Consider the following 24,000-nt stretch of genomic DNA (forward strand, 5'->3'; position numbering starts at 1 on the left):
AACATTTCCTCTCTCTGGAAGTGTCATCCCCATCCACATTTTAAACATGGCGCCACTGAGGCATCTTCCTTAACCTGGGGAGGCTGAGGTGGTCACTGCCCTTGTGCAGCAAAACCAGCAAACACCACAACACAACACCCCTGCCTTCAACACGCTTCCTCCCTCTCAAGTGTTGACAGCCATTTTCTTCTTACCATTTTCATCTTCACTGACAGTGAGTATCCCTATAGCAGTTACTTTGTATTTTTCGTAACATCCTCACTTTACCTGGCAAATAGAGGAAACCAATAAATACTTGCAGAATGAGCAAATTAAGGAATGTACTTTTTGTTAAACAAGTAATGAGTTTTCCATAGAAGATGTGAAATCAATGATAGACTTACCAGTGTTCCCAAAAGTTGTTTTTCACATTTACACCAGGTTTTCTTCTGTTTTTTTCCACAGTGTAGTCAGCAGGTCAAAAGACAAACCCCTGAATCATATAAATCTAAGAATGAAATGCTGAGGTAAAAACGACCTTGATGTGAACCAAGGTGCCAAGGGAAACATGATACTTAGTTTTTCAAAAGTTCAAGATTTATTTAGTAGGAGAAATAATTCCAATGATAATTTTAATAAAGCCTTGGGTTAACTTCAGTGGAGATTGTTTCTGACAGATATTTCAAATCACCAACATAACTGGGTCTTTGACCCTCAGTACATATTTTGTAGAAGAGCCCAAGTACAGAAATAATGAAATGTTGGAAAATGAGATCTCTTGTTATATTAACGTGAACTTCATAGCTGAAGAAAGTCGTAAAGTTTGGGTTCTCCCCTCTTCCTTTGCAGATATGTCTTCTCCGACTACTATGAAGAAGCCCGAAAAGCCACTGTTCAGCTCTACATCTCCACAAGATTCTTCCCCAAGATTGAGCACTTTCCCCCAGCACCATCATCCCGGAATACCTGGAGTTGCACACAGTGGTGAGGAGTTTCAAGCACAAAGGAGAAGTGCCCCCCTTGTTTGCAGAGCTCACTCTCAGGGATGGAGCAAGAGTTTTACTTAGAGCTGCGGGGGCCATATTCTCTCAGCCAAAAAAGGGAGGGTCGTGATCCAATCAAATATTTTTTTTCTTACCAATATATGAGAAAAGAGTTCCAAAGCATTCACTTAAATAACATTTGTGAATGTATTTTTAATTGCCTTTATTGGAAAGATCACAATTCCAAGAAATTAGAAGATATGGGATACATAGTTATCTTAACTGTAGCTTCAGGATTGGTCCCCATTCTGTATATTTGACTAAAGAAAGACGGAATTTCAAGTGTGTTGTTGAGCTTGGGGTATCTCCAGAGGCATTAAGATATACAGACACTATTTCCAGAGATGTTATTTTCTATACAAAAATCAATAATTACTTATTTAGGAGTGAAATTAATCAGAAAAATAAAAGAGGTTCTTTGACAATTTTTTCGGTGCACAAATAAGTGTGGGCTAGTACACTTGATATTATGTCTAATATCTTAATTTACATAAGAAAAATAATACAGTATTTCACATTTGTACTTTAAAGAACAATTAAACTAAATCCCCTTTCAAAACTTAAAAGTGAGATATAATTAATAAACAATACTGTATATTTTCTACCTATTATTCTTGAGCCCTAGAAAGGAGTATACTGAATTTTTGGTGGAGAAAGTTTTGTATATAAATATGTTTGTAGCAATACTCTTATTGCTTTAAATTTATAGATAGGCAATTTTTTATTCTTCCGACAAAATGAATCTGGTTTTTAAACCTTTACTCGAAGGATATAACTTCAGTTATAAAAAAAAGTCCTTAGCTTTGATCTCTAAGTGTATGTTGATACGTATCATTGCTATACTTTAAAAATGCATGGCCTTCACTAAGAAAATTATAAAATTAAGAAAGGAGTATACAAATCAAATGTGGTATAAAATATTTATATTTGTATTGTTTGTACTGCTAGAATAGGTCCAAAAAATCGGTAACTATTTCATGGATCTGTAATGTTGAATATTTGAGCAAAATTAACTTAGCAGTCAAATCATCCATGTATTATGACACCTGATTAAAATATTCAGATTTCTGACATTGGGAAAAAATTAAATAGTACACTTTTATATAATGAACCATGGAAACCTAGATAAGCTTTCCACCTTGGTCCTTCACCAGATACTTACTCAGTATGTAATGTATTAGGGCCTGTGGTAGGCACCTTGGTCATGAGACACAGTTTCCTTCCTTAAAGAGCTCACGGTCCAGCAGGGAGACAAGGGGACCACATCAGCTAGGCATGAAATCTGAATAGGACTAGACACTTTGAAAAGGATTAGATGCCCGGAAGAGATGTGTTCTTCCCTGAAGTTTAGAGAGTGAGTTCGCCACAAGAAGGAAGAACAAGGCAGGAGGAAGGTCGTTTCAGACAGAGTGAACGGCCTGTTATCAGGAAAGGTCACTGCAGCAAGGAACTGCCGTCTATCCAAGGATCCACAAATATCTCCGTGTGGCTGGGGAAGAGAGAGTGGCCAGACCTGAGGTCCATGAAGTGAGGCGGGGCGGGTTCCCTATAGCCCTTGAAGACCGTACAAACCTGTGAAGTTGCTGGGCTTTTATTCTGGAAGCAGTAGGGAGCCATTGAAAGATTTTAAGCAGAGAAGTGACTTGCTTGAGATGGCATTTTACAAAATTCATTCATATGAGACTATAAAGGCTGTATTGGAAGGAGCAAGACTGGAGGAAAGGAGACAGGAAGGCTTGGCATTAATGTAGGCAGGAAATACGTGTACATACATGTATGCATGTATGAGTTCTTTCATAATGAAGGGAAACGTCTTCTGCCTGTATTTTGCTTTTCCTATTTTCAAGGACTAGAATGACCTTTATTGATACGAAATAGCCATTTTTACTTTCAGTTTGAAATACTTCATTCTACTATCTTCTGTCGGGCCAGCCACAGCTTCTGTGAGCACAGTACAAGGGAGCCCAGAGCCTGAGCCCTGATTTGATATGTGCTGGTTCCATTGAACAAAGATCTCTTCCAAAACTCCTGGGGCCACACTGATCTCAAGCCCAGGGGGACCAAGATGGAGCTGCGTATATATTCTTCAAGGGTTTGTGACAGATGTGGGCAAAGACCATGGTTACATTTAGCTGAGATTAAGAGCACTTCAACACCAAGTTAAAAAGATGCCAAACTTAACTTAGGTGTTTGCATCTCCTTAAATTATACTTTCAAATGTGTATATTTCTTCAACAAAGTAGTATGTCAAAAAGGAGTTTCATTTGAAGAAATATGTAATTGTTCTCTGAAATGCATCCCTTTGATGGAGGATGCACACACTTCAGTGTGTGGAAAGATCACGCAAGGCACTTGTTTAAACTGTACTTTCTGGTGCCTTACCCCTGGGGGGAGTCAAGATCCAGTAGTCTGTGTTTAGGCCCAGGAATCTGCATTGTAACAACAATCCAGAGGATCCCGAGTGACCCGGACATTCAGGAAACAAAGTTGTGACCATAAAATTGAATTTATGATTCTTCGCTGAGATACATTCTTAATTTCTCGTATTTTCTGAAAAAACCTTTCTTTGGGAAAGATAAGTAATATCCCTTTAAAAGTATATATATATATATATTTTTGCACGTAATTACAAAGTTGGAGATAAGTTAGTCCAGATGATTTTCATTAATAGGTCATGGAAAGAATTTATTTTTCATATTGTTTGCTAAGTTGTCTCATAAAACACTAAACATTTATCATATGTAATTTCCTATGATTTGGATCAAAATATTAAATAGAAACAGACATTTAATCTTCATTTCTGCATATACTCGTTGGTACTCTTAATTGTACTTATGTGGTTATGTTCCTCAACATTATAGAGATAATGATTGTGCAATTATATTCTTTCCCATTTTTGAACTTAAGGATTATATTTCAAAAACTGAACAATAAATTTTAGTCATACTGATGTTGAAAAATTACAGCACAATTAAACATCGTCTACGTCGCATATGTTTTATATATTATTTCCCTTTTATATATAAAATATGTGATTTATTGGTTAGTTAATATGCATATATGAAAGTTTAAATTCACATTTCTGTGGGTTTTATTCTTGGTCTTATCTTAATAACATCTTTTAAGCTACATGTAATAAAAGAGTAGGAAGAAAAATAGTTACAGAATAGAGCTCTTTTGGTTTTGAAAGGAACATTTTCATTAGGAAAAAGAGTTCCCAGGCCCTACGTTCACATGTTCGTAAGCATTTGTCCAATGATCAGGTAATTATTCAGCACATTATTGTTTCCTAATTACTGGCCTCTCTTTTAACCAACCACCCACTAGGACGTATAGGGAAAATGTTTATTTAAAATTGGAGTACACTTCTGTTTTGAATTTCAGTAGAGAGTCTGTGGGTGCCCCTGCCTTTTAATGAATGCTGTGAGTTGGTCTGGACTCAAGACACAAAGACTTCCTGATCAAAGATTATATTCTGATGGGAAATAACTCTGCTTAAAGGAACATTTTATGAAATATTGGCTTAACCTATAAAAGAGAAACTTCCTTTGTCTAAGCATTCATAGAGCTGGAGAGCCAGATCGCTAGTTCCCCAGAGTGGGGTTGGGTCTGTGTGTTCTCCCTGTTGGCGTGGACGAGGGAGTCCTGCAGGGGAGTGTGGGTCGGTCATGGGGAAGCGGTGAGGAGCCGTCAGTGTGGCGGCCTCGCAGGGTTCTGGGGGGGTGGGCCGGGGAAGAGGGCACCATGGCTGACATCAGTCTCCCCTTTTCTGTCCTGTGCAGTCATCTCGACTCGAACTCCGCCTCCACCCTCACCGCTGCCATTTCCAACACAAGCTATTCTTCCTCCAGCCCCATCGAGCTACTTTTCTCATCCAACAATCAGATATCCTCCCCACCTGAATCCTCAGGATACTCTGAAGAACTATGTACCTTCTTATGACCCATCCAGTCCGCAAACCAGCCAGGTAAAAATGAGAGAGCAAATAAGATTAGAGCCTAAGGGAGATGGCACAGGTCTGACTCTAAGACATGGAGCTTATTCAGACGGTATGTCTGGCAGAACATCAAGCTTTTGAAATCCATCTTCAGGAAGTTTCTTGGTGACTCAATAAGTTTTTATTTAAAGGTGGCTGAGTGACAGGTAGGAAGTGTCTTGCCCCAAAGGTGCACATTTGTGAAGACGTTTCTGGTTTGATGTTTTTGAATTTTCATTGACTGAAAAGAAAGTTTATGCAGAAAGTACATTGACAAAAAAGCTCAGAGCTGGAGTTCACACCTCTGAAATACCTGGTTTAATGCAGAGACAAAGTGCTTATTTCAGGCAGGAGCAAGGTATGCGCTAAAATAAACACACACAAAAGAACTTACAGTTGTATTTATAGACCAACTATTAGGTATTAAAATAAGCTTTGGTAATGTAAACATTGTCAGTGTTTGATGACTACTTGAATATTCTTTGCACAGACATGACTACATTTAATAATGAGTGACATTACCAGAAGTGTCTTTTCTTTTTTCTTTCTTTCTCTCTCTCTCTCTCTTTTTTAAACATTGTGCAGTGGTTTTAGGGACTTTTATTGTATAAGTGTAGTGACCCATGTGCCTTTCTCACTCCTTAAACGTGTGGCTTCTTCTGTACAGAGGTCACTTCATAGTGATTTGATACAAGAGGATTTTTCATGATCAAATAGATAGGCTTTGTACCAAAGCTGGTACAAATTGTAATATCCCAAATCTGTAATGTAGTTTTGATCTTAAGGTCTGGTATTTGGCATTGCTGCTTTACCTTCAAGACTCCTGCCCACTCATTATATCTCTTAATGCTCTGAGAGATTGTCATAAGCATTCTGTCATCAATGCTGTTCAGTTACTAAAATGCCAGTGAATAGTATGTGCTTATTAATTTAGAATTAACAAAGAAAAGATCTGAAAAAATCATTTTTGGTCGTAATTGTTAAAATGAAGCAAAATGGTCTTTTTTGAACATTTTATTTTTAATAACAACATAGCCAGCACCATTTGGGTTACTTAAAAAGTTACCTGTACTTTTAGTTCTATTGACTAATAATACTAAACTAAATACGCCATTCTTGAGTTGTGACTTTGTAGTTAAACCATTTGTATTTTAGAAGAAAATGTCCAAATGGTATAGCACTTTTGATGACTATAATAAGAATTACTAAGTAAAACAGTGGGATCTTAATATATCAGTTTAGAAATAAAATTTGCTGTCAGATCGTGGATTCAAGAGTCTCAGTTCCATAGAGCATTTTGCTAGACTCAGCTGGGAACAGTGCGCACAAGGTCTGATTTTAATTTGTGTAGAATTTCCATGAATAACAAAGTCTAATTAAGACATCCATTAAAAGTCCTTAACGTTAATTCAGTGTGGAAAATCTTAGAGTTCCATTGGATTTTTTTTTTTTAACTGATGTCTTAATTAGGCACTGTTAGGGGAAAAATTATGCAAATTAAAATCAGGCCCTTAGTGTTACGCATTTCTTTAATTATTCAGTGCTTGTTTTAGGTATATTTCCATTTCTTTATAAGTTAAGAGGGCATATTAGGTGATAATCTGCCTATATTGTTCTGCTTTTCTTCCTATTTTTAAGGTAAAGACCCAGCTTCTGAGAGAAGCATCTTACTTTCATCTCAATTTAAAAAAAAAAAAAATCCCCTCTCAGGATTTTGTATAATAGGAGCAACGTGCTAGCAGGGTAATCCTTTCCTAATCCCGTTCAACTTCATCTTCAGATGAGATGTCTCTCTTTTCATATCTATGGTGTGAAAGTTCATCTAACAGCCTTAAAAGAGAAGCTTTAGAGTATAGCTTCATCTGTTTGAACCAGTAAAAAACCCAAAAGGAATAACCCTCTCATTCTTCCAAACCCTGAATTCCAGAAAAGTTGTCTGTATCAGCTTGGGACCGACTTGCTTCTTTGTCAGTTTTATTCTTTATTAAATGAGAGAAATGTCTGTTGGTTCATGTCGATTCCATTCCAGTAGACAAAGCTTGCAGAATGGGCGAGGTAATATCAGATTCTGTGGCAGCATTTTCTTGACATTATTGTCATTCTTCTGTCCCGTGTTCTCAGGTAGGTCCTATCCAACTGTTTTGGTGAACACACTATAAAGAAATGCTTTTTACTACCGAATGTACCACCAATGATAAAACGAGATCGCTCTTCTTTCTTTAGGAAGATACATAAAACAGTCTTTTGCAGTGTTCAGATAACCAGAAGCTGATGGTCTGCTTTAGAAAAAACTACTTTTTCCACTTGAAAGAAAATGCATCTTTCTAGTAAACTGCAGAATTGTTTTTATGGGCACATCATAGCTCCTTTGATTTTTAGCTCCAACTCAAAACCAATTAATTTGCATTTCAAAAGAAGACTCTTGACACTTACCTGTTTAGCTCTAAAAATGGGGGGAAAAATGAGGGCTTGTTCACCTGTGGTCCACTATCCCTTCCCAGATTTCCTCCAGCTCTGCACTGATTTTGATTGCTAAGTCCAGCAACTGAGATGCCTCATCCTCCCCACAGCAATTTGGAGATTAATTGCATTGCTGGTGCACCGATTAGACTGAGACAGTCATGCTATTCAGTGGATTATTTTAAATAAAATTAGTCAAAAGATATAACTCTCTCATAGGTTTCCATAGGGGGACACTCTGGTCAATTTTCCTGACATAAAGTTAAATACTTAAAATTACTCATGATGAATAGGCAGGATATTCAAGAAGTCCATTTTCTTTATAGAATAAATAATGTGGCCTCTGAGGAACCCAACCAAAGACTTAGTTCATGTCTGTGAGTTACAGTATTTAAGTGTTATTAGCTGTTCATCTTTTTGTCTAAAGAAATGTCTCCTGGTAATTTATGTGCAGGTATTTAGATAAATATTCTGCTTCATTGCATTCTTTGCCTTTAACAGTGCTGATTATAAAGACTAAATATTTGTGGAGGATATTCTCATGGCAAATTGTTATGTACACCATACAGTGGAGAATTCCAACATGAGTGTAATCAAGAATAACGTTCTCTGTCTAGAAAAATACATTCCAGTATTTTTTTTTTTTTCAAGCAGTGTACCCGTAGGATTTTTTCTCCTACCACAGATACTATTTTCATACCCCGGGGCTAAAACTCAGATATTAATATCTTTTCTGTCATTGCCCTGGGGATTTTCTCAGTTGATTCCCACAAATGTCAACAATAATGTTTGGTGTAACTCTCCATGCCCAGCCATGGAGGAGTAACTTAAGTAACAAAGTATATTTGATTGCCCTCTGCTTTACTTAAGCACATTTTCTTTTTAAAAGATTTTATTTATTTATTTGACAAAGAGAGACCCAGCAAGAGAGGGAACACAAGCAGGGGGAGTGGGAGAGGGAGAAGCAGGCTCCCCGCTGATCAGGGAGCCCGATGCGGGGCTCGATCCCAGGACCCCGGGATCATGACCTGAGCTGAAGGCAGACACTTAACGACTGAGTCTCCCAGGTGCCCCTGCTTCAGCACATTTTAATTGACTTTAGAAATCTTTTATTTGTAGCTTGTAAAGTCAGGCCTAGTCCATCATTGTATATCATGGTGTGGACCTGAAATTTTAAATGCTTTAAATATCATTCTATCTGCTCGTCATTATGAGTAAATCACCAAAAGTGAAGGGGAGATCCTCGAATCTAAATGGCTTGATGAGTGTGTCCGAGCGTCCCTGTGTGTGACGGAGAGCTAAGAGGTTTTGAACGCAGAAGATGGGCCTTGACTATAAATGATGGAAACTATTGAGTTTGATGTGTTTGAGCTCCTAGATACCCTCGTCTTCTTTGTGTCAATGATGGCATCATTAGGTGAGCATTGTGTTCTGAGAGCCCAAGCAGACTCACTACAGAAAACGAAGAGCAGAGAAGGAGGAGGCGTGGCTCAAACTCTCACTGGCTCAGGGAGGACTTACATTGTTGTCTTGGGCTCAGCATGTAAGTCTCCACTCGAGTCTTCGTGCTACTGAATGAAAGGATCAGTCTACCTGGCTCTCAGGGGTGTTGTAAAGATGAACTTACCGATGTACAGTGTTTTGAAGGTGAAGACTTTCTTTGAAACGCTGCTGCTGCTTTTTACTACTACCCGCTGGTTGGTCCCTGTGACTCAGGCTTGAGAGGGCTTGTGGCGTTCCCAGCAAGTCCGCAGGGTTCACGCGGCCACGTGCGCGGAGTGGAGCTGTTGGATGAGACGACTGCCTTTTGGATTGTTTCACCCGGCGTTCTGTTTTTGTTTTGTAGCCTAACAGCAGTGGTCAAGTGGTAGGGAAAGTGCCTGGCCATTTCACACCTGTCTTGGCACCCTCTCCCCATCCCAGTGCAATGCGACCTGTGACCCTGACCATGACAGATACTAAACCCATCACTACATCCACTGAAGGTGAGGCAGCTTCACCTACAGCAACCAGTAAGTATTTCTGTAGGAAATGAGAAATGTCCATCAAAGGCGCCATTGGATACCTGATCCAAGGTGGAGAACACGGCAGCTTGTCAGACCCGATGGAGATTTCTCATTTATGTGGAACTAGCAGGCATGTACGTGGCCTGGCTATCACAAGCTCTCTCTTATCAAATTGCAGTCCGTACATCATATTTGAAAAGGGAGAAGCGTATTTGTTTGAATAAACAGCTCTAACAAAGATGATAAGTCATGCCTGCTTGTTCAAGGTATACATTGAAAAGACACCGAATAACATAATGCAGTGTGCAAGGTTTCTCTGTCACCCAGAGAGAGATCAGATAATTGTTACTTATTGGAGCATTCCTATAGAAATCAGTGCCCTTCCCAAGGCAGACTGAATCAGTGCCTCTGAAAGATAATTGCACGTTTATATTACCGTAGGTTATGTCATTGCAAAAAAACAGTTACAGGATGTTGGGTGCGAATGAGAACATTTCGAAGCTGAGTGTGAGGCACATGTAAGCTGCTACCTACACTTTCATTGTCTATGACTTTTTTTCTTTTCTTTCTTTCTTTTTTTTTTTTTTTTTGCTTATCATGATACATCAGGTACTACGCTTTTTAACATGGCTATAACATTTTAAATGTCAGAGATTTAGCCAGTGGACTTAACAAAGAACGTACCAATAAACCAGTGATTCCTTTGCTTCTTCATACAGAATACTCATCAATACATAAAAAATTATTACACAGTTTTTTAATTGGCTTCAACAAAACTACCGGCTTCCTAGAACTGGTATAGTGGAATGGATAAAGTTCCAGACAGGAGTAATTAGCAGGCTCCTCATCAATTATGCATTCTGTATCTGAAATTCAGAGGTTCCATTTTCTTTCCTAGAGCAAAAAAAAAATCGACATGCTCTGGAAATTTCTAAGTGAAAGTACAGAGACACCACTGGCTCTTTCTTTCTCAGGCTTTGGAAAGATGTTTTCCTTTTTTTTTTTTTCCTTTTCTTTTTTTGGTGACTTCTGAAAACCTAGGAAGGAACACTACAAGAAAAAAGGACAATACTTTGAGGGTACAGTGAATTGAGCATTTCTTTCTCAAAATTCATGAGGCCCCATAGCCTAATCAGTCCATGTAGGCTTATAATTCCCATCAATAATCATTAATTTTTGTAATTGGTCAGTTGGTAGAGGGTCCAGTGAGCACTTCCCTGAATGCACAGATGGATGAAATCCAGTCAAGAAAGATTAAAAATTCTTTTGTTTTAAAGGTTAGCTATATACACTACGGCCACTAAAATACTTTTAAAAGTGGATGTGTTGGCTTCTTTTAGCAAAGTCAGCAATTTAAATAAAGGCAAATAGAAAACAAAGATTTTTTTTTTTAAAGTTTTTGAAAGACTATCACAGGATAAATGATTCAAACCAAGTTCTAGAAACTTCAGGTACCTACTCTTCTAGTGACATTAATAGATGACACTCAAGGGAAGATCAGACCCAAACGATCACAGCTCTCTATGGGAGTGTCGTCAGCCTGCTTGCTAATGCATTGTTCTTATACTCACCTATAGGTTGGTCAAAAAGGGATCTGATTTGACTAATAAAATTACAAAATACTCAGAGGGAATATCTTGGTTGTATAAAGATGGCTGTATCAGCCCATTTTCCACTCCTGCATAAAAGAAATATAGTGAGTTGTTTTTCTTCCCTATACACAAACTTGGAGCTCTAGCTCCCGAGACAGCACTGATAATGAAAAATTGGTCTTTGAGCTGATAAGTCAATAAAATTAAAGAAAACGCATAGACCAGGGAAACCTCTTTCTCATGGCTGGAAAGAGAAAATACCGCAGACTTGTTGCCACTCTATAAGGGTGAGGCTTTTCTCCAGTTGTCCATGCTGTACATTGAATTCCAGGGGCCTGGAGATCGAGTAGGGGTCCCGCTCTTATGGCTGTCCTTGGATGGGCCCCTTTATTCAGGAGTAATTAATGCTGAATTGTGAGCATCTTCACTGTTTTAAATAGTTGACCTAAAAAAGCTTCAATGGATCTAATTCTACAACCCTTCAAATGAACATGGCAGAATTAATATATTTGGTTAAAAAAAACCTTTTAAAGATTAATGTCTGGATTTCTTATTAATCTGATAGTGTTAAACCAAACATTTTAGCTTCCTTCAGACCCGTAGATGTAACGTGAATGGTGAAAATGTAGTTCTGTTTATTCCGGCAGGGAGCAATGGGATTGCTTTAGTGCTGGGAACTCCTTTCCTTGTGAAAACAAACAGAAATCTTTAGGAATAGGGAGACGTTTTCTTTGGAAACTTCACTGTGTACCAAAAAGCACCTCTACAAAAAGTACTTACAAGGTGAGAGTAAATAACTTAAGGAATATTCACCATAGGTACTTAGTGCCTGGTGGCCAAGTATTTCAAAGGTGCCACCACCCCTCCCTGGACCAGTCACAAGAAATTGACTTTTTGTGCTTATGGAAAAGAAAGAATTTTTTTCAAAAACATTTCTATCAAACTTAAGGTCATTTTCACACTAAATAGAATACTGACCTAATTCACTCTATATGATATCATGAATATAGGCTTCTCCTTCATGTTAGAAATATTAGATTTTCTCTTTAGTAAGACATGTTTCTTTCTGTATCATCAAGCTCATCTGCTTAAATCCCACTCATTACAAGCTTTTTCCCAATAGACTTTCAGTCTTACATTTAGAATCACAGACCATCATTGATTATCCCATTATTAGACAACTAATATTTGGTGAAACAGGACAAGTAGGAAAAACCCTTCTACTGAGCCAGTCCTTGGTTCCCCTGCACTACTCTAATTGGAGCACGTAAGTGTGAGATGTCCACACCAGAGGCCGGCATGTGGTTGATTGGACAGATTTCTGGGGAGGGGGATAAAGGAGTTGAGTTGAGGTCAACCGCCATTTCTTTTATATCACTTGGTGTTCACTCAAACAAAAGAATAGGGAAATAGAGACACTTTTTTTTTTTTTGGTTGCAAATCCCACGTCCTGGGTTTTCTTTTACATGGACAGGGTGTTCATTCTGATAGTTCACAATTTTTATCTTTGTTTTTGTTCTTCCTTAATCAGCCTACACAGCCTCAGGCACATCTCAAGCCAATCGATATGTGGGACTAAGCCCAAGAGACCCATCCTTCCTACATCAGCAACAGGTGGGCACGTTTCACCCAGGTGTGACGGTGTAGCACGCTTTCGCATTGGTGCTCTCTCCATGCTGCCTCTCAGATCTGGACTCAGAATGGGGCTCCCGGGGCTTCTGGGAAAGAAACTGATCATTTCATTTTCCAGAATATTTTCTCATTTATCCTTTATTTCTTGCCTTTCTAAACAGGGTTTCTCAAATTGGCTCAAGACCTTTTCCATCTCTGTGACCTCTATCCATAACATCCATGAGTAACAGGGTCTCGGCCAGGGTATTTTTCTCAGTCTTATTGGCTATTGAGAACTTACTAGCCTTTAGCTTTTGAAGACAAAAAATTTGAAAACTGATTGAAAAGCCCATTAGAGTAGAAGCAGTACACAGTTTGTGTTTTTGAGCTCTTTCATATTTTCCAGATGTTTTACTCCTCATTTTGGACTTTTAGTCCAAGAGGATGAGTTATGAAGCTAAAATCTCAGGCGATATATCATTCCTGTTTTAATAGGTTTAAATTGGCTTACTGATTTCAGATGTGATAAAACACTTTTTTTTGTTCTGCTTTCTTACATCATTTATGTTTCAAGTAGCATTTTAAATTTCACATCTCATTAATGCTGTAAATTTAATGCAAATGAAGTGTTTACCCAAACTGTGAAAATATACAGCCAGGATTAATGGTGGCTTATAAACAAATTAGCCACAGTCAAAAGCATGGAACATACCAATACAGAAATCCCACGATTCTAGTTATAGGATGACAGAAATAATTCCAAACACTTCAGAATTTAAATACATTTTATGATGCATATGTTTGCTGCTCTCAAGTTCTGATAGCAGAGTGGTTTGAAATTAACAGTGTGCAAAATATTAAATAGGGAAAAATAGGCTATCATGAATAAGAAAAAGCTGGTATAAGCTAACTGGCTCTTCGTTCGAAAGTTGAATGCGCGTATCTCGCATCTGTCTGTGTTTTTACGTATGTGGTCAGCCCGCGCAGGTACTCACGCCTGCTTCTTTTGTTCTGGACTTGCCCACCTAGCTCGTGTTGTATCTCTCTTAGCTGTGCCTCCTGCAGAATTCCTAAGTCCTGCCCAGTTGCGGACCAAGGTAGCAGACGGCGTAGATCAAAGGTCACCACATGCAGAGTTCAGAGAAAAATCATAAAGATGATAGCTTATTCAAGATATTTGACATTGTGCCAGATTTTTAAAAAGCAAAACAAAACAAAAAGGGTGAGAACTAACTGAAAACATCTGTACACAGTTACGAAAATACCAAATAATAATTAGTGGTTTTGCCTGCCATTGGCTTTTCAACATAATTCTCTGGAATGTTGCTTTTTTTCACCTCTAAAATTGCTATAATGTGAAATGTGTTATAATTACTATAATATGGTTCTATTTGACAAATGTATATGTTCACTGTGTTTTCTAAAAACATATGTAGGATTTATAGGTTTAGAGACTTGTTCTTTTAAAAATCATTCCACATATTTTCAGAAATATTTTTACCATGGGATTTGCATTATTCTTTATGACACATCTCTACTTTCTAGTTAATTTTTTAATTCATAGACACATGCCTCCATTATTTAAACCTTTAGCCCCAAACACATTTAGATTATACCCGGTTCCATGTATTTAGAAGCAGTCTTCCCATCCCCCTATGCTAACCTATGGCAGCTTTAATATTTTTTTTATATTTATCACTTATGACTAATGTTAGAGGCTCAGGGAATTATGATCACAAAAGTTCATCATGCAGAAGTTACTTCTTCTTTCACATATCCCAAAGATAAATCAAGAAAACTTAGCATCAGGAAAGCATGAGTCTTAAGGTAGATAGAGTTCTGAGCATACTTTAATTAAGACAAATATATGTATATATCTGGAACTATAAACTTTTCTCATCAAAGACCACCACTTCTTATTTAAGTGGGCAATGTCAAGTGAAGACCCCTTACAATATAAATAATATTTGTTTGGTCAAATGCGGTTGATATTTATGGAATGCACAACGTGTCTTGATCCTTGGAAGAAAAAAGCTATAGAAGCTTCAGAGCTAAACATGTAATGTTCAATTCTATTGAGGATTGGTATTTACCAGGCAAATGGATAATTTGCCCTGTATATAATGGAAGACTTAGTGCTACTTTTTGAAATGAAGAAGCTCAATATGCCAGATTTATAATGAGCTACAGTTTTGAGGCATGCAGAAAATGCATGTACATTCATCTCATACTATACATGAATATTACTGAAGTAAGGTTCCAGTTAAAACATGATTACTTTTATGCTTTTAAATTTTAAAAGAACTACTGAGCTGAAGTTTCAGGCTTACTATCCAGGAACAGAGGGACAGAAATAGTTTAAGTGACTTCAGTAGAGTAAAGGTTATGCTTTCCCACAGCAGAAATGAGATTGATTTACTGTGTCCTTTCATTACTTTACAAAGATTTAAAAGAGACCACTCTTGTAACAGCAGGTTCTAAATGCATTTGGTTTAAAGCACTCAGTGATGAATGAAAAGGAAAATCAAGGGGTACATGAAATAAAGGTAATCAATCATTTTATATTAGCTAGGAGAAATTCAAAATTAGAAAGGCAATGGATTTAGTCTGAGAGAGTTCTTTTAAACATTCCCCATAGCCTTTAATATACATGACCCCTTAAGAATAAATATTGTCACCAGGTACATTCTTCAGTTTATTGGCGGCTGCTTTATAAAGATTTATCCTTTTAGGTTATGAAAAGTATTGATGTGCATTGTGCTGTGCTATTTTTTCTCAGAAAAGAACTTTAATATAGCCTACATAAATTAGGGTTAACGATAAATTTAAAATTGTTGAACAATTCTGACTATCTTATAAATAATCTTTCCACACGATGACAATAAAGACCCTTCAATATAGTCATTTCTAACACACAAGGATACTGGCCTTCTTCGATTGAGATGGCCAATGTTAAAATTAACCCTATACTCCACTTGTAAGAGTAATATGTCCATATTAGCCAATTTGACTCCTAAAAGTATATGCTTTTATGCCCATCAACTTGGTACACACACAGCTGTTATTAGTAATTATACATCTCTGTGCTCCTTGATAATGGTTATTGCTGATTATTATTGGTCGCTAACGGACTTGAAATACTAGTTTTTTCTGACACAGGAATTTCACCTGTCACTGCAAATATTGATATCTCATTTGAATCTAAAAAATAAAAAAATCCATAATCATGAAGGGTAGTTCAAAAAGATTCATGGAAACCAGTTGATAATTTGCCATTAAAAACAATCCTCTCCAATTGGTCATAATAATCAGCTCATGCCGGCTGGTCAGGACTTGAAATTTTTCCTTTATCCCCTAACACAGTCTTGTGTGTTGTGTGGTTCAAGGTCCGGAACTAGACTGTCTGTGGGATGATTGACTTAGTTCATGCACTCACTGTTGGCTTGGGGAGATCTTGAAAGCAGACATCAATTGGAGCTCCATATTCTTCTTTAACTTTTCTGTTGGAAGATGGTGTGGTGGCTTAAGGAACTCCTGGGTCCTGCTTTGGCAAACTGAACTCTGTAGTCTCTCCTGAGAAATGTCTTTTTTATGATTCGGAACTTTTTCACAAGTGTCAAGGACCTCCTCTCTGACTTCACTTCACAGAAGTTTAGCAGAATGCAGTATTTACCTTTTCTCACACTGCACGGAGTGCACGGTGCACACTCACCATGATAGGCAAGGAGGGAAGTACATGTCCCAAGTTTTGTCTCTTTGACAAAATGGGAACTCTATAGCAGAGTGTTGGACTTTGCTCATAAAATACAGAAATTATTCTATAATCCAGTCTACTGATTTTAGCATAAATGGTGAATATGAGACAATTTACTTGAATTAACACCAGTTCCTTATCTGGTCAACCTCATAATGAATTTGTTAAATCTCAGGCCTTCTTCTTTGCTCTCATTGAAAGTTGCGGGATCAAAGAGGGTCTCGTTAACTTGATTTTCACCATTCTATTTGAGTGGAAGGTTGTAATAAAAACATAAATCTTTACTATTATACATCAGTACAACATATAAAAAAAATCTTACTGCAAGTTGGAAATAAAAGTTTGTAGCTAAGAAGCTTCTTGTTTGGAAATAAAAGATTACTATTTGAACCAGCTATTGAAAAGCATATTAACTTTTGATATAGATTTGAGATTTTGCTAAAATAAATGGGAGGTCCCTTTTGCCTTTCCAAAGGGAGACAACAAAGTCAAGTAAGCTCTAGTTCGTAAGATGTAAGGCTTGTTTTCATCATCTCTCAAAATTATAATCTCCTGACTATATATAGCACTTATTAGATCTAATGAATACATGGCCTGATCAACTCAGGTCCTTGCATTACATACACAATTGCATGGATTTTATTGGTGCTTGAGCTTCAGCATGTTACATCTCTTGCATGACTACTTAATGCTATTATTTCAATTTCAATTACTGGGCCACCTTATATCAAAATATTTTCAACACTTTCCTTGATATAGTTTTGAAACTCAAATTTGGAGGTACTTTTCATTACACTGGACATTTCTGTTACACCAGATGGCTTCCTAATAAGACATTGCCTCTGTAGGATTTTTTTTTTAATTAAGATATTAATTGAAATTTCTTTACAATGTTTGTCCTGGCAAATGGCAAAGCCAAAGCTAGGTATATTGAGACCACTGGAAAGGTAGTCTTTTATTAGAGGCAAGCAATTGAAAGGACACAAGTGGACTATCAACAAACTTTTCAATAAAGTCAGGAAGCAGGCTATCAACACTTGGGCTGTTCTTATTGTGTCTGTTATCATAATTGACAGCTTGACGTAAAACCCTATCACATGACTTCTGGGTAGGTATGTAAATGGATAAGAGGTCACTCTTCACATATGCTAGCCGGAGAGGAAACACATTTAAAGGAAGTTTCAGTCAAAATAACGGCTATGCAAATGTTTAGCTTTTTGGCTAGTTCTTAAGTTTTAAAAAAACCTTCCATGGTCTGTTTTATTATTCATTTATTTATTAACTTACTTTGAGTAGTTATCAAATGCTAATGTCCAGATAGACCATTCTAATTAATGTAAAAATAAAGTTATGTTTGCTGTAACCTTAAATTCAATCAACAAAATTACAAGGGAAAAATTTTCTTCTTCCCTGAAAATATTTACTTTAAAAGATCCAAGTTGAATCAGGTAAGTAGAGGAAATTCTGAAGGTTATAATTATAGCCATTTTAGTCTTAAATATTCTTGGGCTGCACATGAAGGACAGGGTAGGAAAAGAACAGTGATAGGCAAACTAGTGTCTTGGGTGAGAACCAGGGATTAGGAGTTTGCAAGTGTGGTTTTAATGTTGACACAAACAGGGCGTGTCTGACCTTGGACAAGTCCATAAACTTTGCTGTCCTGTATCCTTATCTTGGAAAGGAAAATGTAGAGGTTGAATTACACAATCTCCGAGTTCCCGTGAAACCTTAAATTTTACAAGTTAAAGTAGTCTCCATCTAAAAAAAACTTTCATTTTCTGATACTTATGATTCATGATCAGTTATGTTTACTTTGTTCATGGGCCATGCATACCCATTTAAAGTAATTCTACTGTACTAATTCCATTAAATATCAAGAAGCATGGGTTTCAGAAACTGACATTAGAATTTAAGGTACCAGGATGATCTTGAATATCTTTTTTTTTTTAATGTGTTATATGTCTTACATATAACAGTTTCATTCTGAACATTTTGCTTGTTCAGTAAGGCTACACCCTATTCATTCAGAGGCCATTTTATTTGATCCATGCTGAGTAATTAATAATAGCAATAAAATAAAATTCTACTAATCTAAGAGTTAGAGGAGAGTTTGGATATTGGAGTGTTAATCTTTTTAAGCATCCCCTCAAAAGCGCCTCTACCCCTCAAAAATCTGTTTCCTTGAGGCTATCTGGAGAAATGAAAAAAACCTAAGAGAACATAAAAACATACTTTTCAAGCTATTCCCTTGAGGGTCCCTGTAAACTTAAAAAAAAAAGTGAAAAGGTAAATTTGCCTGTGTTGATTATTCTGTTTACAGTTTAATGGTTTATTGGTTCAACTGAGAGCTGTTGTCATCATGAGGGACTGTTAGTTCATCGGCCTGTTTGCTGAGTCTAGCAAAATAGAACATTTTGCTTACCTTCTTTCCTTTGTTCCCAAAGCTAATTGCTAAGCATTTAACAAAAGCCCCTGTTAATAACAATGGAGGGCCCTCATTTGAATAAACAAAATCTTAACTCTGAAATCACAAGCAATATTGATTCTTTATGGCTGTCAGCTACCTACATGACTATGTGAGTGTAGTGTAGGAAAGGCTAATGATCCAAATCTTAGGTGTTTTCCCTTATGTAGATTTTTTTTTTCCTATGTAGATTTTTGAGGGAAACTGGTTGGACCCACCCTTGTAGGCAAGGAACAATGTTCTCATCCCAGAGACTTTATAGAACTCCATCCTAAGAACATATGCAGTGAAAACTTAACCTTCACTTCTTTCTTAGTTTGGACTATTTCCACCTTAACCCTTTACTCATAGCTTTTCTGGAGGAGAATCTTGCTTCTTTACCTCACCTTCCACTTGCTTTTGGAATTATATATAATTGTTTTAATATAAATTTTACCTTAATTTTCTAGATAGTCTAATTTCATATTGATAGATGCATATAAATTAAAGAATTAAAATTATTTATGTGAGTGTGCATTTCTATAAGGATATGCATATGCTCAGGTCTGTCAAAGACTCTATATTGTTACAAAAATAAGAATTGCTATCCATCTCCAAACTAACAGACAACTTTAATAAACTAAATTTCTAAATTAATCAGTACCTAGAGTTTTAAGTTTGATTACATTGGAGAAAGCAAGTAATTTCCTAATTTTTGAGGGAAAATACTTGGAAAAGCCATTACAGTGTTACTGAAGCTTAGGTACCACTTAAAGTTAAAGTTTTAAAATTTAATTTAAAAAGAATTGATAGCTAAAGTATGTGACGCTGCCTGTCTCACAGGACGGAAACTGAGAAATCATCATGCCAACTTCAAATCACATTATCACCTATTATTTTAAATTTATTTAGAGCATAATGTAAAAAGTTTTCGTTGTTGGGGATACTGACTTATATTAATACTAAGAACACTTAACATGCCCCAAAAGGAAGCTTTAATACACCTAGTATTAACCTTTTATCACCTAGAATCTATTCAAAATTTGCTGAGTCAGAACTATCTTTGTCAGTCTTCGTAATTGATCTTATTAGGAATAATGTCATGGAAATCTTTAGTGAAGAGGTGATTTCTATTTTAATTATTTGTTTCCCCTACCACACCATCACCTTTAAAATTCCACTTTACTAGGAGGTTTATTAATTCAAAGATGTTTTACGCAAAAGAAGGTTAATTAATAAAGTAAGACCAAAAAACCTGAAGAGACTCTTGCTTAAGTGACTTGGCTTAAGTCACTTATAACAAATAAGCATGTATAAACCTGTCCTCTCAGAAATTTTTGGAAATGTTGATAAATGCTACCTCACAATCTAGGTAGCTAAGTAAGTATAATTTATATTTTTCATTTTCAGTAACGGAGAGGAAATTAACTCAATGCAGATTAATATCCTGCCAATTTCTTTGGCATCTAGATTACTGCTAATTACTACATTCAATGATCATTTTGTATGTATTTCATCATATTTTCTGTTTGAAAGAAAATATTCCTATTGAATTTATCTTAAGTATGGATGAAAGTGAATAGCTATAGTCAGGTTTAACCCCTTTGGGACTACTCTTAGGAAAGAAAAGCCCAAAAATACATTGATTTTAAATGTTACAAATGTGGCCAAAGGTAGCCCACCTGACATATTTTAGGATGGTAAACAAACAAATAAACGTAACATGAGCAATGTGAACAACAAAAAACTAAGCAGTTTACAAATGCTTCCTTTCAAGGAGACATAGGGTTCCCGTAATTGTTTGTGAGACAAGTCAGTTCATCAGCGAGTAATATTTAGGTTCACATGGTTTTGTGAAAGCATCTTTTTCCGAACACTTGTCCAATCTAAGCTGAGAGCCCCACAGAAACTAACCTGAATTTAGCAGAATTATCAGGAGCTGTGCCTGAAGAGACACCTCCATTCTTGAGAATATTTAATTGACCGAAAACTAGGATTTTCATTGACTAGAGCAGAATCAATAAGTGGCCCCTAAGGTCATCTTTACACAAGCTCGTTTTTTTTTTTTTTTTTTAACTGTTTTTAGATTATTTTCATAGTACTGCTTTTAAAAACCATATTTTGAAATAGATAGTTGGCTTACTGTTGCTGTAAAAAAACAAGTTCAGGTTGCCCCATCACATTGCATTACTGATTAGATGATCCATTTGGAGAACTTGACAAAAATCTCGCCATAAAGTTTGTGATCTGTTTGATTTTAAAACTAAGCGAGTATACATTTTCTCCATCATGCAAGTATGATGGTCCATTTTAAGAATATTTTTCATTCCAATTTAATTTTTTTACTGGTTTATAGCTTCTTTATGAATACATTCTGAGAAGAATCTATGTATCTATCAATCTATTTATCTGGCCATCTATCAATCTATCTATCAATCTGTCTATCTATCTGCCTACCTACCTACTTACCTATCTACCGACCTACCTTAAGGGAATTTTTTCAGTTCTTTATAAAACTACTTTCAACTAAAATATCAATATAATGAAAACACATGTTTTGGAAATTTTAAGGTGGTATTTTTGGAGACTCATAGATCTGTAGAAAAGTGTGCAAAATGATTATTCTAAAACTCCAGAATCACTGTTACTTAGAATGTGTAGAAACTCATTGGTCTAACAGGAAAGGTAAAGGTTCTTAATAGCCAATTTTTTTTTAGCCATAACATTATTAGAAAGGATTACAATAATTTATCATCAGTTTAAAGGCACTTTGGCTGCAATCATCATCTTGTAGAAATCCTCACTGAAAAGCAGCAAACAGGGTTCAGTGGATTGCTGTAAGTCAACTTTACAATGCGAGATGCAGTTCATTTACAGCATGGCTATCTAACAATTAAAAACCATGATCTTCTAGTGGGGTGTCCCTCCCCCCCCAGAGCAAGATAAGTTTAGTTTCTTAAGCATAAAAATAAGCAATATATCTTTTCAATAAATCTGCTAGCACTGTAGGGCAGCTGTGAGCCAAACAGAGCTGGATAGGGTTACTCGAACCCTCTTCCAAAGGGCAGAGCTGATGACTCCGAGATCTGGGAAGAATTTGTTTCAGCTTGTACTCCGAGCATTCCTCGCTCTATTCAGATGGGGTAAAGTATTTTAAATACCATTACTCGGAGTTTAAAAACGAAAATAGAAATTCTTATCAACTCTTCCTAAACGGTGCCTCTTTGGCTAAAACAAAATTAGGAAACATCTAAAACAGACTGCCTTGATGCTTCTAAACGTAAGCTAGGGGGGATGTAGAGATGGGGTCTTTACTCCTCTAAACTGCATGACTCCTGTGTTTTGCAAACTGCATGCTTAAAGTTATTGATTATTTTACTCCGTGCAGATGATTTGGTATGTTGCATAAAAAAAGCTTTTTTTATGTTCTTCCTAAAATATATCTCTCTATTGAATATTAACGTTTGCTTTTATTTCAGCTCGATTTGTACTCTAATAATGGCTAATTGTGATGTTCTAAGCACTCGTTTCTCTTGTATGCTTTACTTAATAGAGAAGCATATTGCAGTAGGTTTTTCTAAAAAAAAAAAAAGAGTCTAGGAAGTTTTGCTTTGCAGAGTAAGGTTTTTCTTTTTCTTTTTCTTTTTTTTTTTTTTTTCTTTAAGTTGCCTCTTGGGAAAGTAAGGTTAATGCCATGTACAATACTAGTTTGCATGTGTTCATTTAAATACTAAAAACTGTAGTACTGCTCGATCCATATCTGACTGCTAGGTTTCAATTGACAGCTGAGGATTTGTGACTGGACCATGAATCAAAACGGCAGGCATTTATACCCCAGTACCAGTGAGGATACATTGGGAATTACTTGGCAAAGGTAACATTTTAATTATTTCCAACCCTACACTTACACCTAAAAATTACCTGAGCTATAGTGTTTTGTTTTTAACTAGCTTTACAGAAAGTATATGTTAAAAATTTAGTTGTTTTGGCTTTACCATCCCTCCTTCCCTCCCCTCCTCCTTGCTTTCTGATGTAAATGCAACTTCAAATTAATTTGGGACTGTAGCATATGCTAAGTGATCATTGGAATTTCTAAGTGCTGTCAAATGTTTTCAACAGTTTATAAGTTGGGGGGGGCGGGGAGAAGATTTGACACTTAGATCTTAGGACCTGAAAAATGAAATCATAGTTCTAGGGAAGATTTTTCAGCCAATTGAGGTTGAATAAAGCATTGGTTTTTTCGCATTATAGACTCTTCTCACTTCAGCTCTTTCCTCTACTGCTAACTTTGAACCATTTTACTGTTCGCTTTTTCCCCTGTCAGAAGGGAAAAGCTAGAAGAAGATTTTCCAGTTAGTCAACTAAACTGTTACTAGCGGCACTCATTAATTCTGGAGTCAGAAGATTGTTGAAATCAATGGCTAAAGAAGGAATTTGGTTGAAATAAAGTTTTAACCTCTGTTTGTTGATTGAATCATTGAGAACTGAATTTATTTGGTTGGCTGAGAAAATTATTCTAAAACTTCATTTTCAAAACTAGTTTGATATTGTCTCATGTATTGGTTTTGGAAAGTTAGTTGTGCTAAGTCAGCTTCTTATGTATTATTTTAATAAAGAACAAATTGTGTCAAATTGACAAGTTAAATAATTAAAATTCATGGCATAATTGTATGTAATAAGAGATAACAATTTATAGAGAAGAGTGAGGTAATCCCATAAGGAGTTCACCAAAAGTAGAGCCAACATAATTTTCCAACCTTGCTATAATTGTAATGCCTGTGTTAAAAGTACATACTCTGATATCAGTTGTAAACGTGTTGCCCATCTCCATTTTACTTGATAGAAACTGTTGAAGAGTAGAGTTTAAAAGAATTCGATTAACAAAATGTCCAATTTTACTCAGGTGAAAATTATTTGGAGTCCATTTAAAAATTTCATGAGTTTTTATTAATACTCTTCCTAAAACGAATACGATAGGACTTTTCCTCTTTTTAAAGATCGGTATAGCATCCACTTTAAAATGTATACATTTTTACATATTTTAATTTTTTCCCCAAGAATTTTATATAATTCCTCCATTTGGAAAAAAATACAACATAGGCTTATAAAAAAGAAAATAAGCACAAGGAAAGCATC

The 24,000-nt window shown here is 36.3% G+C and overlaps 1 protein-coding gene across 6 annotated transcripts in view; it reads left to right on the forward strand.

Annotated features, from left to right (window-relative positions):
* NFIB (nuclear factor I B) overlaps positions 1 to 24,000 on the forward strand; it is a 436,458-nt gene that overhangs the window by 393,383 nt on the left and 19,075 nt on the right. For 3 of the 6 annotated variants that reach the window (XM_032392323.1, XM_032392324.1, XM_032392325.1), the window contains exons 7-9: positions 829 to 963; positions 4,805 to 4,989; positions 22,650 to 22,738. In XM_032392323.1, coding sequence (XP_032248214.1) covers positions 829 to 963; positions 4,805 to 4,989; positions 22,650 to 22,738 — 409 coding nt within the window. Of the gene's footprint in view, positions 1 to 828; positions 964 to 4,804; positions 4,990 to 9,304; positions 9,471 to 12,587; positions 12,671 to 22,649; positions 22,739 to 24,000 lie in introns of all 6 variants that reach the window. The other 3 variants (XM_032392327.1, XM_032392328.1, XM_032392326.1) reach the window with 2 other exon arrangements.

This window comes from Phoca vitulina, unplaced genomic scaffold (assembly GCF_004348235.1).
Source record: "Phoca vitulina isolate PV1807 unplaced genomic scaffold, GSC_HSeal_1.0 scaffold67, whole genome shotgun sequence".
NCBI classification, from domain to species: domain Eukaryota; kingdom Metazoa; phylum Chordata; class Mammalia; order Carnivora; family Phocidae; genus Phoca; species Phoca vitulina.